Genomic DNA, 13,655 nt, shown 5'->3' on the forward strand with positions numbered 1-13,655 from the left:
GATGAGACTGGGTATGGCCAAGATACTCTAGCAGGAAAGTGCCATAACTTATCACTCGGATTAACGAGCAATGCCAAACGGGTAGAATAGCACAGGTGAGAGGGTGAAGTGGGAGGTACACTGGAAGGAACTGCCTCAGCCTGGGGGAGAAATGCTGGCCGCTGTGCAGGCGGACAAAGGGGTGAGAGCCAGGGCAGAAGGTGAAGACGAGAAGTTATATCAGGGGTTGTTCTCCCGAATTCTACACCGTTCCTGGCAGCAACTGGAAAAGCACCCAGCTTCTCTTCATGCGGGCCAAGTCCCAGACACCCACCTGTAATGCCTGAGTGTGTTGAGAAGGCTCTGTGGAAAACGTCAAAGCCGGTCTGACCCATGGACGTAGGGACCAGGCAGTCCTCAAAGGCAGGCACCATACTGCAGGAGCTGCTGGGTGGCAGAGTTCTCTGAGAATCCGGGTAATGTGGGGGGCAAAATGTCTGCAGCTGGCCATAAAATCCTGAAACACAAGCATGGCAGTGAGCGAATTCAGGGCAGAAACCAGCCCCATCCAGGAAGAGCCTCACTGAGTCGGACTCATTTGACAAAATGCCTTTGCATCTTAGAGAACCTGAGAAGTCGTCTCAACAAGTGTTTGGGTGAGCTGCATTCAAGGCTTGTGACCACTCTAGGGAGAAATGGTCTCATCCCAGTTCTCCCACTGGGCTCTGCAGGCATCTTAACGTCTTTACCCCCACTTCAGTCCGTTTCCATGTCCGACTGAAACCCTGCACAAGGCCCTTGATCGTGCCCATCATAAATACAAACAAACATAGCCTAGCACAGACCAATCTATCCATCTTTCCAACACTTCAGTCTTTTAAATAGGTTCCTAGCACCCTACACATGAGCCTACTGTATTCTATCATTATTACTGTTTCAAATCCTTGCAGCAAAAGAGGAAACTGGAAACAAAAAAAAATACTACGATAAAGGAAATGAAGAAAGATATCCCAATGCTTGAAATTCCCCCACCAACCTATGGACAACCATAGTATTGCATTATTTCATCTCTCCCCTTCATTTCTGCTCTTATTCAATGTTATTTTTCTTGTGTTCCCATGTGGTCCTTTTCTGTGAGCCTCTACATTCCCCCCTGATTCCTCACTTTCCCCTTTTCTCTCTTTGCTTCATGATAATGCGTATCAATGGATTACTTTCGGAGCGTGTAATATGCTTTTAAAGACATAATAATGCAATCCTCATTGCACACTCTACTGATGGGGGAGCCGAGGCTCCGTTGCCTTCGGATGCTGCTTTCCATTGTGTGTTTCCTCAGCTGTAAAATGTGAGTGCCATTGTCTGCCACGCAGGGCTATTGTGTGGATTGGCTGAGTCACTGGATAAAGACGCAGGCTTATGATGTTTTAAAGTGCTTTAGAAATGCCAGCCATTATTGATATTACTCTTCTGTTTTTAATGGGAAAAATGAAGGGATTACTAGAGGAAGTACCCTAGGATCCCTCTGCAAACACTAACTGATGGAGAACACAGAACCAGCTCACACAACTTTGGAACCCTGGTCTCGAATGTCTTCTACCATTACAGCCATGTCTTCTTAAGACGGAAAGCTTTGCTGAGACTCATCCGGTGTGGAAGGGTGGTGGTGCTATTTGGTTCTTCTTGGCTCTCTCTAAAACCAGGGACACTGGTACAGGCACCCTACTGAAAACACACTCTTCTGGCTGTCCAGTTGGAACCTGCTGTTACCCAGCACATGCCTGACTCACCTTGGCCGAGGGCTATTCTACAGTTGCTGTAAACACCACTAAAATGTGTTTAGCTGCTCATAAAGACACAGTGCCACCCTCTAGGAGCTTATGATGTTCGACAGAGACTAAATGCAGATTTCTGCTCTGGGCAAATTCACAGAATATGGTTGTTTCTAAGTGGCTAACAGCACATGTTATACAGAATCCGTAGAAAACATTCATGTAAGGTTTGGGGAAAGGCAAAGCATCATTAGAGTTTAGACTAAAACTGTATCTATGGAAATTCCATATCTAAGCATAGAGAAACATGAAGTTATGACTTCTTAGTTTTGATTCCTAATGGCTTTGCCTGCTTTTAATGAGACAGGCAAAGACCCAAACAGATCGCTCTCAAATACTCCAAATAACTGACCAAAATGAAGGAAGTCAACTCCCCAGCTAACCAAGAAATAGAGACATTAAAATAACACTAACATTTCCTGTTCTATGTATTACACCAGCAAGGATCTCTCCTTGGGGCTGAAGCGTGATTGGAGAAGAAGGTACGCATGGCTCGGCTTACTTTTTTAGATACTGGGAAAAACAGATTCTATTTTCTGGCTCTTTGGACAAGTATCTAATTCCTTCTAACTACAGTATACCCACGGGTTCGTTCCCTTGGACTTCAGTTTTACGCCCGAGAATCAGTAATCCTAAGACTACGCTGAAGAGCACGTTCTGCCGAGACAGTCACTGCAATACAAACAATGGCAGAAGCAGAGGCCAAGCGGCCAAGCATCAGAGAATGGCAGAGTACGGAAAGCTGCACTGGTCTCCAAACAGAGCCACCAGCCACCCTACCAACACCGCTTTGTTTGTCTCATCTTTACAAAGGCAAGAAACAAAGTTAGCGTTTTATGAGAGATCAGCTTATGATAGTCTAAACACAGGACGAGCACAGCAAAATACTTCACCTATGGCTGCCTTTTTGCTTTATTTCTGCCCAGATTTTAAGAGTAGTATTTTGGAGTCTGGCTGCCTGGGTTCAAGTCCTCACTAAAATACATACCAACCGCACAGTCTTGGTGTCTCAGCGTCTTGACTTGTAAAACGGGGTTAATGATAATGATGATCTCACACCAAGTTACAACAAAAATTATACAATATTTACATAGCATATAATTATGTTCCCTATATTTTAATAATATAATTTATATATGCATTTGCAAAATAGAAAAAAAGTATAAGGTAAATCACTTTACCATGAAAATACAGTTCTCAAAAATAAGATAAATTTGATTAAGGAAAGTTAAATCTTTAAAAAAGGCAAAATGCCCTTCAATAAATAGATGTAAGATGGATGTAAACTATAGGCAGTAAACCCCAGTATAGAATTAAGATTGACTTATTGTAATCTTAGCGTACCACAAGGTGAGGAAAATGAACCCATATCGGCTCACTGGAGAAATGAGCTATGGTTGCAAGACACTGCGTGAGCTAATATGTACCATGGCTTCCTCATTCACCTCGGCGGGGCCTAGAACAACAGGTCTAAGTGGTTTGAAAGAACCAGAAATTGGATCTGTCAGCTTGGGTCATCCCTTTGACAGATCGTGACTTTGGGTCCCCACAGTCAGGCGCACGTGAAAGTAGCACGGGCACCTCAGGAAGAAACGACTGCCGCGCTCTATTGGAATGTAACGTCTCTTTACTGCACAGAACAGACGTCTGCTATCTACAGCTCCACGCTGGCTCTTTTCAAATTTGTCACCCATAAATCCCCTCGTTTCACTCCTTAGTGTAACATTACCCTTCCAGGAAGAGAAGACATTTTTCACTGAACTCCCACGAGTCTCCCAACAGGAACATCAATCATTCAGGTGCAACGACAGAGACACTCACTGGCCTTTTGTAAAAACTAATTCATTTTTTTGCCTATCTTCCCTCCTGTTTCTGAGAGGGAGCAGAAATGTCGCACGCTTCCATCTGTATTCTGGTGTTTGATGTGCGTAAGTTTAAAAGGTTTGTGAGGCAGCAAAAACACACCCAGTGATAATCCACACCGAGCAAAAACACAGCCAGTGATAATCCACACCGGCTTCACACCCAGTGATAATCCACACCAGCTTCACACCCAGTGATAATCCATACCGCGCCTTATCTCCCAGGTGGGACCTAAAGAAGGAGAGAGCCATGGAGTCTATGATTCCTGCCTGAGAACTGTAACTGATTTGAGAACCTGTTAAAACCAGAATGTCCCTACAAGCATGTTTAATGACTCTAATAGCTAACCTGGGAAAGGAGAACTCTCTTCATTAACTGTACCCACCCTCTTTGGGGAGCCCAAACAGAGATGCCGAGTGCATTGCTTGGGTGGTGGCGGTAAATCAAATCACAGAGTTTTAACGTGGTCTCTTCCCAGTGCTATTTCTATAAAAACAACACAATCAGAAAAAGATTTCCATTAGCATCTTGTCACACATACAAACCTAGGGGAAGGCCAACTCATTTTCAGATGAATGGTTCCTATATTCCAGTGGATGGTTTTCAAACAGCAAATTTGGAAAGAGCAGGACTTCTCAGACCCAACGCAAAAGGAGGCAAGATGTTAACACATTTTGTAAGCATAAAATCTAAGAGTGATGGCAAGGGCAGCCAACCTGTCAGTCAGCAAGTTAGTAATGGTTACCAGCTGCGGGGTCAACAACAGCTGGAGAGACCAACGAAAAGGAAGACGGTACCTGTCCTTTAGGACTGATGACAGACAAGGACACAGAAACCCACACAAGCTGATAAGAAATGCTAGCTACCACATCACTCACAAATGCCACCCCTCTTTCTTACCCAAGTTATTTCGCTTCCAAAAATGGGAGAGGGCAGACACATTATTCATCTTGTCTTATCTAAAATGCAGCATGTAAAAGATCAAGGAGACTCATCCCTCCTTGTCACAAGTTGGGCAAGGTAATTTTCCTTTCGAAAAAGAAACTTGCTTTCCTAATTATTAAAAAATTGGGGGCTAATTATAACAATAACGTAAGCTGGTATAAACAACAAATGAAATTGTCTTTATGTACATAGTTGAGAAATGGCCAGATATACGCCTTCACAATTTTGAATTACACACACACACAAACACACATACACATAAGAGTGGGGAGGAGGTATAGGGCATATAATATATGTAAAAATGTCGTACAATTGACTACTCTGCAAGATGGCTAAAATTATTAATATACATATATAACATTATTTGTATCCCATTTTATTCCCTAAAGTCTGCGAATTTCTTCATGCATCACTACAATTCATTCCTAAAAGCTTTTCTCCATACCTTGCCACATAGGGTCCCTAACGTCCTTTGATGCCAAGTGAGAGCAAGAGTTCACAGTCCCTCTTGTGCTGTTAGGTGCCTACTTCCTTCCCAGGTGGAAGAGAAGTGACAGGAGGGAGGAGGGGGTTGCCAGGGCAGTGCTGCCCCCCAGGACTTTCCTTTAGGGATAGTGGTGTTTTTCTGCACATAGTAGTTACGTGTGGTTATCGAGCACTCAAACTGTAGCTCAGAGGTAAACAACTACACATACTACATATAGTTCACAGTACTACGCTAGGCAGTGTAAACTTGATCAGTCTAGATTGTCAGGCTCAGCCAACCGCGTTTCAGCAACGTTCCTGATTAAATTCTTGAAAGAAAAGCACAGAGTTGACTAAGGGTTGAAATAAAAGCCAGACAAATTATTCTAGTCTCTTGACTTTCAAGACAGGAAGTATATTAGGCTGTTACATCTATTTGTTTCTTATACAATTCGCACTTCGGTCTTGTGGGAAGGAACCAGAGCACGAATACGTAAGAAAAACAGTCGTCTCACCTCCTCCCCTAAGGAAGTGAGGTGCTGCTTCGGGCTGAGCTAGGGTGCTCACCAGTTCTGTAGAGTTCGTGCTTTTCTGGAAAACAAGAGCAGCTGAGAGCAGTCTGCGACACATTATGTGCACTGTATCTGACCATACCTCACCAGGCACATAGGGAGTGGGAGCATCACAGGGGGGTGTCCGTTCTGTGAACCATGTGATGGTAGTGGGCCAACAGGGAAGCCGCTACCCAACTTACACTACCACGTGTGGTTGAAAACTCATGCCATCGACAGCTCGCACCTTGCAAAGTGCCATACACGGTGTTGGCTATGCTAAGTTCTTGTACCACTGAATTCTGATTCGGGGGAAGGTGCTAGAGAGTTCAGTCAAATGTCCCCATTTACAAACAGACGGGGCAGAATGACTGTATACTTACTTCACCTTTGCAACAGCAATGCCGGGATGAAAAGGACTTATTCTCTTTTCTGCAATGGATGCAACAGGACAAACAAACAACAAAGCATGAAGTTTTGACATAGTTCCTTTGTCTGACCTTGCCTGGGATGGTAGAGCTAAGAGGGAGCCTCTGCCCACACAACTAAGGACCAGTCTCAGTGAAGAGACTCTCCCGCCAGCACTGTTGAACAGCCCCATGGGGGGACACGACAGCAGCAATGCCTTGTTGAGCACTTCGGTTTTTTTTTTCTTGGTCAAAGGAAGAAGGATGTATATTTATGAGCTTTAAGACCCATTATTTTCCAAAGGCTGTAATTTTGTGGATTACTTTAGGAAGTGTAGAATCTTTGTCCTTAGTCATGATTGTTGCCTATGTAGGGATATGGCTGAGCCCAAGTGAGGGTCAGTGGGAGTCGTCCTCTCGGAGTCCCAGAGACAGGAATATGCAAGCAGAAATATACACCTCGATTCTCTTTGGCTCTTGGGATTTCTTTCCTCCAGTACCTTACTGGCTCTTTGTAGATACCCTGGAGATCTTTGACCTTGCCCTTGAGAACTAATTAAGTATCTTTCCACCGAGTCTGGAAAAGGAGAGGGACTTACTGGAAAAGCACCTTTATTTTTCATATAATTTTACTGTTAACCTAAAACTGCCTCAAGAAATAGTCTTTAAAAAATGACAATTGTGGGATGGAGAGATGGCTCACAACCAAGAAATGGTAAATGCATGCATCTCTCTATTATTATCTCTACATATATACTCCCCCCCCCAAAGAAATGTTCCATGAAGTCAAGAACCTCACCCAATTGGTCACTGTTCGTCCACAGAGCTTAGAATAGCAACTGCTGTAGTAGTCGCCGTCACTCGGTAAACATTTGCACGGCAGGACATCTGTGCTGCTTTAGCCACGGTATAATGGATGGAGCTATACCAGTGCCTTTTTTCTTTTTAAATATCATTTCACTTAACAGACACTTGCAGATCTCACCTCTGCACAAAAGATGGAGCATCACCTCTGCCTTCAGTTTCACTCAGCATTAGGATGTAGAGTCAGAGGGTAGAACAGGGAAGAGTCTGCTGCACCCACAGATGCTGAGCACAGGAAAGAGAAAAAGGGCCATTGAAAAGAAAGAAGGATCTCTGCTGAAACAGCCGTCTCTGCACTCTGGAGATGAGGGGCTTCCTTTGGTCAAGTGGATCCTCCCTCGTGGGTCCTCCCTAAGTTACATTAGGAGTCTCCACATTCACCCACATTAAAACCATGTTCTAGCTACTCTTCTATTGCTCTGATAAACACCATACACAAAAGGCAGCAAGGAGAGGAAAGGGATTATCTCATCTTCCACTTTCAGGTATCAGTTCATGACTGAGGAAGGCAAGGCAGGAACTCAAGGCCGTAACTGAAGCAGAGACCACATAGGGACACTTCTTGCCATTCTGCTTACTCTGGCTTGCTTGGCTACTCTCCTCTATATAACCTAAGGCTACTGACCCAGGAATAGTACCACCCAAGTGGAATGGGCCTTCCTCTATCAATTATCAGTCAATCAAAAAAATTCTGATGTAGGCAATTCTTTAATTATCTTTTCTCTTCCCAGATGTCCCTAGTTTGTGCCAAGGTGATAACATCTGACTAGCACAGGTCATCTCTGAAAATACAAATATTGATAGAAGACAAAAGAAAAAGACAAAGAAGAGGGATATCTTCACATTTCCTGGCTCTTCTCATTTTTTTTTTCATTCTCATCATAACTATGATTCTCTTAGGAAACTGTGACCTTCCCCATTTGAATATTTTCTGTAATACATTATAAAGGTCAACGAGAAGAGGAGATTAATAGGCAAGAAGCCCCTAAAAGACCATCAGTTTCTAGTCTGGGGATCATGTATTATCAGACTGATTCCATACACTCAAGTTTTGCTCAGAGAACAGCCTGGGAGAATACACATTCATTACCTGCCAGATACTTTAATATCAAAACACCTTAACGAGTCCTTCATACACACATAAGCACTTGATATTTCTTCTTTGGAACTTGGTAGTTGAAACAAACGGCACAGACGCAGAGGGACTGTGGAAGACTTTGTAACTGATATTTGATATCATGGAAATAAAGTAGGAAACTCTTTCAACTATACTAATATTTCTAAATAGCCAAATATTTGGAATTATTTATTAGTCTAGCCTTTACATAGTACAAATCAGAAAAAGAACTAAAATAGGCACTATATAAAAATCTACTAAGTTCAGAGCTACCTCAATGGCAGTTTCCATGCACGGATATCACCGAATAATATTTTGCTTAGTGTTATGACATCTACTTGGACAACTGTTCTAAAGAAGCAAAGGATCTAGTATTTGGTGGTTCAAGCCAAGCCAGACCTAGGGGTTTTACATAGACAATCTTTATGCTGACCACAGCCTTCCAGATAAACTATATTATCCCCAGCTTACTGAAAAAGAAATAGCCATGTTAGAGTAATTCATTAAAAGCCAGACACATAGTTCATAAAAAATACTGGTGTCAAAGCACATGGGCCACTATGCACACAGGTGTCAGGCTCCTTCTTCAAAGGCCCGTAAGCATTGTTGGCTTAGTGGGACTCATACGAGAAGTACTGCAAAGAACGCAGGTTTAATTCATTTGTCTGTTTCCGTCTTTTCCCAAAGACCACACTGGCTTTCTAAGGCACTCAGGCCATGCTGCATGTGTGCAGCCTCCATGGACAGACAGCGAGAAGGAAGATGACATCTGTAAGGAGAGGTGAATCCTCCTCACCTGGACATGGTGGAGTACATGGTGAGGAAATGGGGGATGTGGGATTTCCCTCTGTATGCTATAAATACCACTGTTGAATAAAGAAACTGCCTTGGCCTGTTGATAGGGCAGAACTTAGGTAGGCGTGGGGGGAATCTAAACAGAATGCTGGGAGAAAGGAGACAGAGGCAGAGAGACGCCATGCAGCCCCACTGGAGACGGAGGAACTTTAGCCAGTAAGCCACAGCCACGTGGTGATACATAGATTAATAGAAATGGGTTAAATTAATATGTAAGAGTTAGCCAATAAGAAGCTAGAGCTAATGGACCAAGCAGTGATTTAATTAATACAGTTTCTGTGTGATTATTTCAGGGCTCAGCAGCTGGGAACCAACAAGTGGCCCCCTTCTTTCAACAGACGACTTGAGAACAAGGTCAGAGGTTCTCAGAGTACGTGCTCCAAGGACAAGAGCCACCTCGGCAGAGCTTCTGTGTTCCTGGGCTCCAAGAAATCCCCAGACTGCTGGGAAAAGGCCTGGAAACCTGAGTTTAATGAGGAATATCTCACACATGAATGGAAAGTTCTAAGGACATCATGGAATCATTTCTTACAATTTTTGAAGTCACAGTCTCAAGGGCCTGGGTTCTTTTTGAAATGAGGAAGAATTCTTCTGAGAGGCATCTTTATTCTTTGAGCTGGACCATGTTTTCTGTTGCATCTTGTGGCCCTGAGTGAGCTTGAATTACATGGCTAGCAGGCATCAGTCAGATGATTTACCTGGCTCCTTCCTCTAGTGCCCTTTGTCAGTTCCTGGCCCATGTGAAAATGTGGGACCTTATCTGAATGATGCAAGGTTCCTATTGTGGCCTCTATAATAACTTTGTGACCTAGATTTCTATTGTCTAACTGGAAACAAAGCTCTCTGTTCCACCTGAATTACTAACCAGATGACTTTCTGTTTCTCGGAATCTAAATCTGTGGTTATACAAACATCCAGCCCTCCAATCTTAGAGTAAGACAGAATCTTAACTAAGGGGAAAAAGTACGGGAAAATGTCTGTATGGGTCTGAAATCAGAGAGAGTCGATAGTCTCTGATTCTGAAGCCTCCAAACTGTCCCTGGATCCCGGGACCCTTCTCATCTTCTTCCCTGGCCACCAGAGAAGCCGACTCTAAGCACTCTCAGAACTTATGGACACTGACTGTTCGTGCATAAGCCAACCCAGCACCCCTGCTCCACCTTTCCCTCTGAGCTAACATCTTCCCAACGCCACTCTGATGGGCACATCGGGGAGACAAGAGACCTTCCTTTATTACTTAGTCCCATCCCACTGTATATCAGACCTTTTATATTTAAGTTCATAATGTGCATCTTGCAACGTGTAATGCCCTACAGGGAACAAAAAGATTACATAATTCTGAGAACAGGAAATAGTCTCAAGGTCTGTTTACATTGTCAAGGAACACAATCGTTGACCAATATAGTACATAATAGATGCCCCTTAGATAAATACAGACTCAGAAGAGCCATGGACTTGTGCTTCGTCTTTTTGCTGTTGTTGTTCTCACATTAATGTAGGTTTAGGAGTCAGAGTAGGACCTAGTACACAGCAGAAAACGGCTGTACGGAATCAGTCAGAGAATGAGTGAGTGGAACCATGGCTGGAGCCTCTGATGAGAATAGTGAAGGCAAGACCAGAGCTGAGGTGGAGGATTAGGACTCAGGGCCCTTGCACACGAAGGGACAGTATTTGGGAAAATGCTGTGACTTCCCTTTCTATCATGGACATTTTCTCATGCAGAGGATCAATGAAGGCGAGGCAAATATGACGGTCTTTCTCCGGCTTGACTCGCGCTGCTGTGCTCCAACACTGACCGAAATCAGCACGGGGAGGAAAGAGTTTATTTGGTGCACGCTTCCATATCACAGCTTATCACTGAAGGAAGTCAGAGAAGGAATCTGAAGGCAGCACTCTCTGTCCTGGGAACAAACTCACAGCCCAGGAGGTATAGCAGAACCCACAGAGTCCTGGCTTCGCGCAGGCTCACTTGCAGGTTCACCTACAGCTAGTTTTCTGATATAGCTCAAGATGGCCTGCCTAGGAGTTGTGCCACAGCGTGGGCTTGGCTCTCCTGCACCAATTAATAACTGAGACTTCCCCACAGGCAAATCTCCTCCGGATAATCCTTTACCCGAGATTCCTTCTCGGGTGGTTTTAGGCTGTGTCAAGTGAATGGTTAAAACTAACGAGGGTGGGCTCTTTACAGAGAACATGGATGGTTTGCCTGCTCTGAATCACTGTTTTCCACTGGATGCCAGAGAGACATTAAACCCCAAGACAGAAACAAAAGTGGGCAGGAGAGCTGAAGATGACAACATACTACCGCCCTGCCGCATGCTTATAATTGTGAACGGTTTCTACAGAGTTAACTGCAACCTGACAAACAATGAAGTCTACAGGAGTAAATTTTAGGCATATGCGTTAATATGAATGTAGTTATTACCATACACTCTTGCTGAGAAACCGCTACATCGGGCCTGATCTACAGATGCAAAGATCCTTGGGTAACTATGGGATCCAAGGGACGGATTCAGATTTCCCGAGTCATGTCACCATAATGATGAGAAATCTGAGAACTTGCTTTGGATGTGTGATATGAGGTTGGGCTTGGTGAGGCAACGCAGAGAGGGAGTGGCTGGTGGTTACACTCAAGCGATCGAGCAGAAATGTCTAAATGTTCCACTTCCCGGGCACTGTGACTTCTGGGGGACAGTGCTTGAAGGCCTTGCAAAAGAATGAAACGGAGGGCTGAGTCAGAACGGTTTGGTTAGATTAGAGAAGAAAAATTACCACAATCCAAGAGTCCTCCCAATTGTAAGTAAACCAACAAGCAATTCTAAGGCAACTAGGATTGTTTTGCAACACAGTGCTGAGAGGAAAGGAGCTGGAAGGGGTCAGAGCAAGCCATGGCTAGTGTTTGGTTTTCTATTTTATTAGCACAGTGACCTCATTACCAGTAACCTCAGATATTCCTGATGTGTGGATTTTCATTTTTCCCTTTAAGGAAAAATGTCCACAGCTCTTCACCATTTTGTTCTAAACTATGAATTGTTTATCATATGTATAAAAGACAATTCCAGCTAAAATCAAAAGATTGCAGATTGCCATTAACATGTCCATCTTTATGGAGTTCAGCAGAGCCCTGAAAATAGGGTTATATGGGGGGGGGGAATCCTTTTTTTTTTCCTTCAAAATTCTATTCACTAGAGGCCAAATTTCATGAGTTTAAACTATAAGAGAGAATATTTCCTTCTGAAAACCTGTTATTACTTCCTCAAAATAATGAAAAACCACTTCATATAGGCCACTTACCACAGGCACTTTTAAATTTTTTGATGGAGAAGTCACAATAGCTGATGAAATGGGAAATTTTCTCTAGATATTTCCTTCACTTCAATAAACTTTTGAGTTCCAATTAGAAAAAAAAAGGAATGGAAGAAAGAAAAAAAGCCAACGAAAATAAGGTGCTTCACTGCCAGTGACACAGCTTCACTGCTGTGTGAACGAGCAGGCTAGCAGCTAGAGTGATGGAGAAGCCCACATCACTGGCCCTGTCTCTGACTCCCTATTAGTAACACTTCCCTGGGTGATCAACGGGGACATTAAAAGATGTTCAGTCACTCGCTAACTAAAGGAAAAATTAAAGCATGCATCTCAGCTTTTCTGTACAGACCGACACCCACTGGGAAGTCACAGGACAGACATGTCCACTGGCTGGAGTTTAAACCTGGGGCAGCCTCGGAAAGACATTCGTGGAAGCCCCTAGCTACCCCCAAAATGTTTACACATCAGTCCAGAAAGCTTTCTCCAGAAGCATTTCCTGAGAATGTCCGTCAGGAAATCGTGTGCTGCTGTAAACACACAGGGATGCATGGACATAAACTGAAGAGACAGGCTAGGAAAGCAGGATATTAATTTAAAAAAAGGGCCATTAATAGTGGAATGAGTTCAAAGGACGACAGCACACAGAATGTGTGTGAGAACCATTATGGCTGCCTGTGGGGCACGAGTTTGCCAGGGCTAGCTCCTCTAATATAATGGACCTTCTCTTCCTTGTCTTTTATTCATTCCTATTTATTACAAATGATTTGTTAAGCACTTACTCTATGAAAAGCACCAAGGGGAGACATGCTCTCTGTCTTGAGTAAACTCAGGATTTAGTGCGTTAGTCATCTTAGTACTGTTATTGACCAAACACAGCATGATTCTGGTAGGTTTAGTCTATGTGGTCAGGTGTGTGCTCACACATCAAATTCTGTGTGGCGATGCTTCGAGCATTCATGTCACCGGTGTAGGTTCCTCACTGTTCAGTTCCATACTCCATCACCCAGGCAGCAATTCTGACTCAAGAAGACCACCTTACACTTCTTCCTGCAAAGCAGGCGCTGTTGAAATGCTGACTGAGCCAACACATCCACACCTAAATTTAACTTTTGTTTTTGTAGAATTAGCACACTGTCAGAACTTATCAAGTACTACTTATGTAAAACTGTTCTTGGGTAATTGTGCAGTAATTAAGAATATGAGACTAATTAAGGATTTCTGTGACTCTAATCATCAATCCTTAGTACTGTTCGGGCCTTAATAATACCCGAGCTGACACTGAAAAGGATGCCTGATTATGGCTGCTGATAACATCTGAGTGGCACCAAGGATACTCACCGGCTCATTTCTTCTGTAAATATCTTGCCTGTTTCTCAGCGAAGTCGATGACATTTGATTTCTAATCAGTTAGATGTGTCTTCCTGAGATGTCAGAGTTAGGACATGCTCACACTCCACTTGAGCAACACAATTAC

At 43.5% G+C, this 13,655-nt stretch overlaps 1 protein-coding gene across 3 annotated transcripts in view; it reads right to left on the bottom strand.

The window, feature by feature from the left end:
- Positions 1-13,655, bottom strand: part of Glis3 (GLIS family zinc finger 3) — a 420,852-nt gene that overhangs the window by 4,679 nt on the left and 402,518 nt on the right. For all 3 annotated transcript variants that reach the window (XM_075973782.1, XM_075973783.1, XM_075973784.1), the window contains one exon: positions 314-496. In XM_075973782.1, the coding sequence (XP_075829897.1) occupies positions 314-496 (183 nt within the window). The remainder of the gene's footprint in view (positions 1-313; positions 497-13,655) is intronic.

This window comes from Microtus pennsylvanicus, chromosome 5, assembly GCF_037038515.1.
Source record: "Microtus pennsylvanicus isolate mMicPen1 chromosome 5, mMicPen1.hap1, whole genome shotgun sequence".
NCBI lineage: Eukaryota > Metazoa > Chordata > Mammalia > Rodentia > Cricetidae > Microtus > Microtus pennsylvanicus.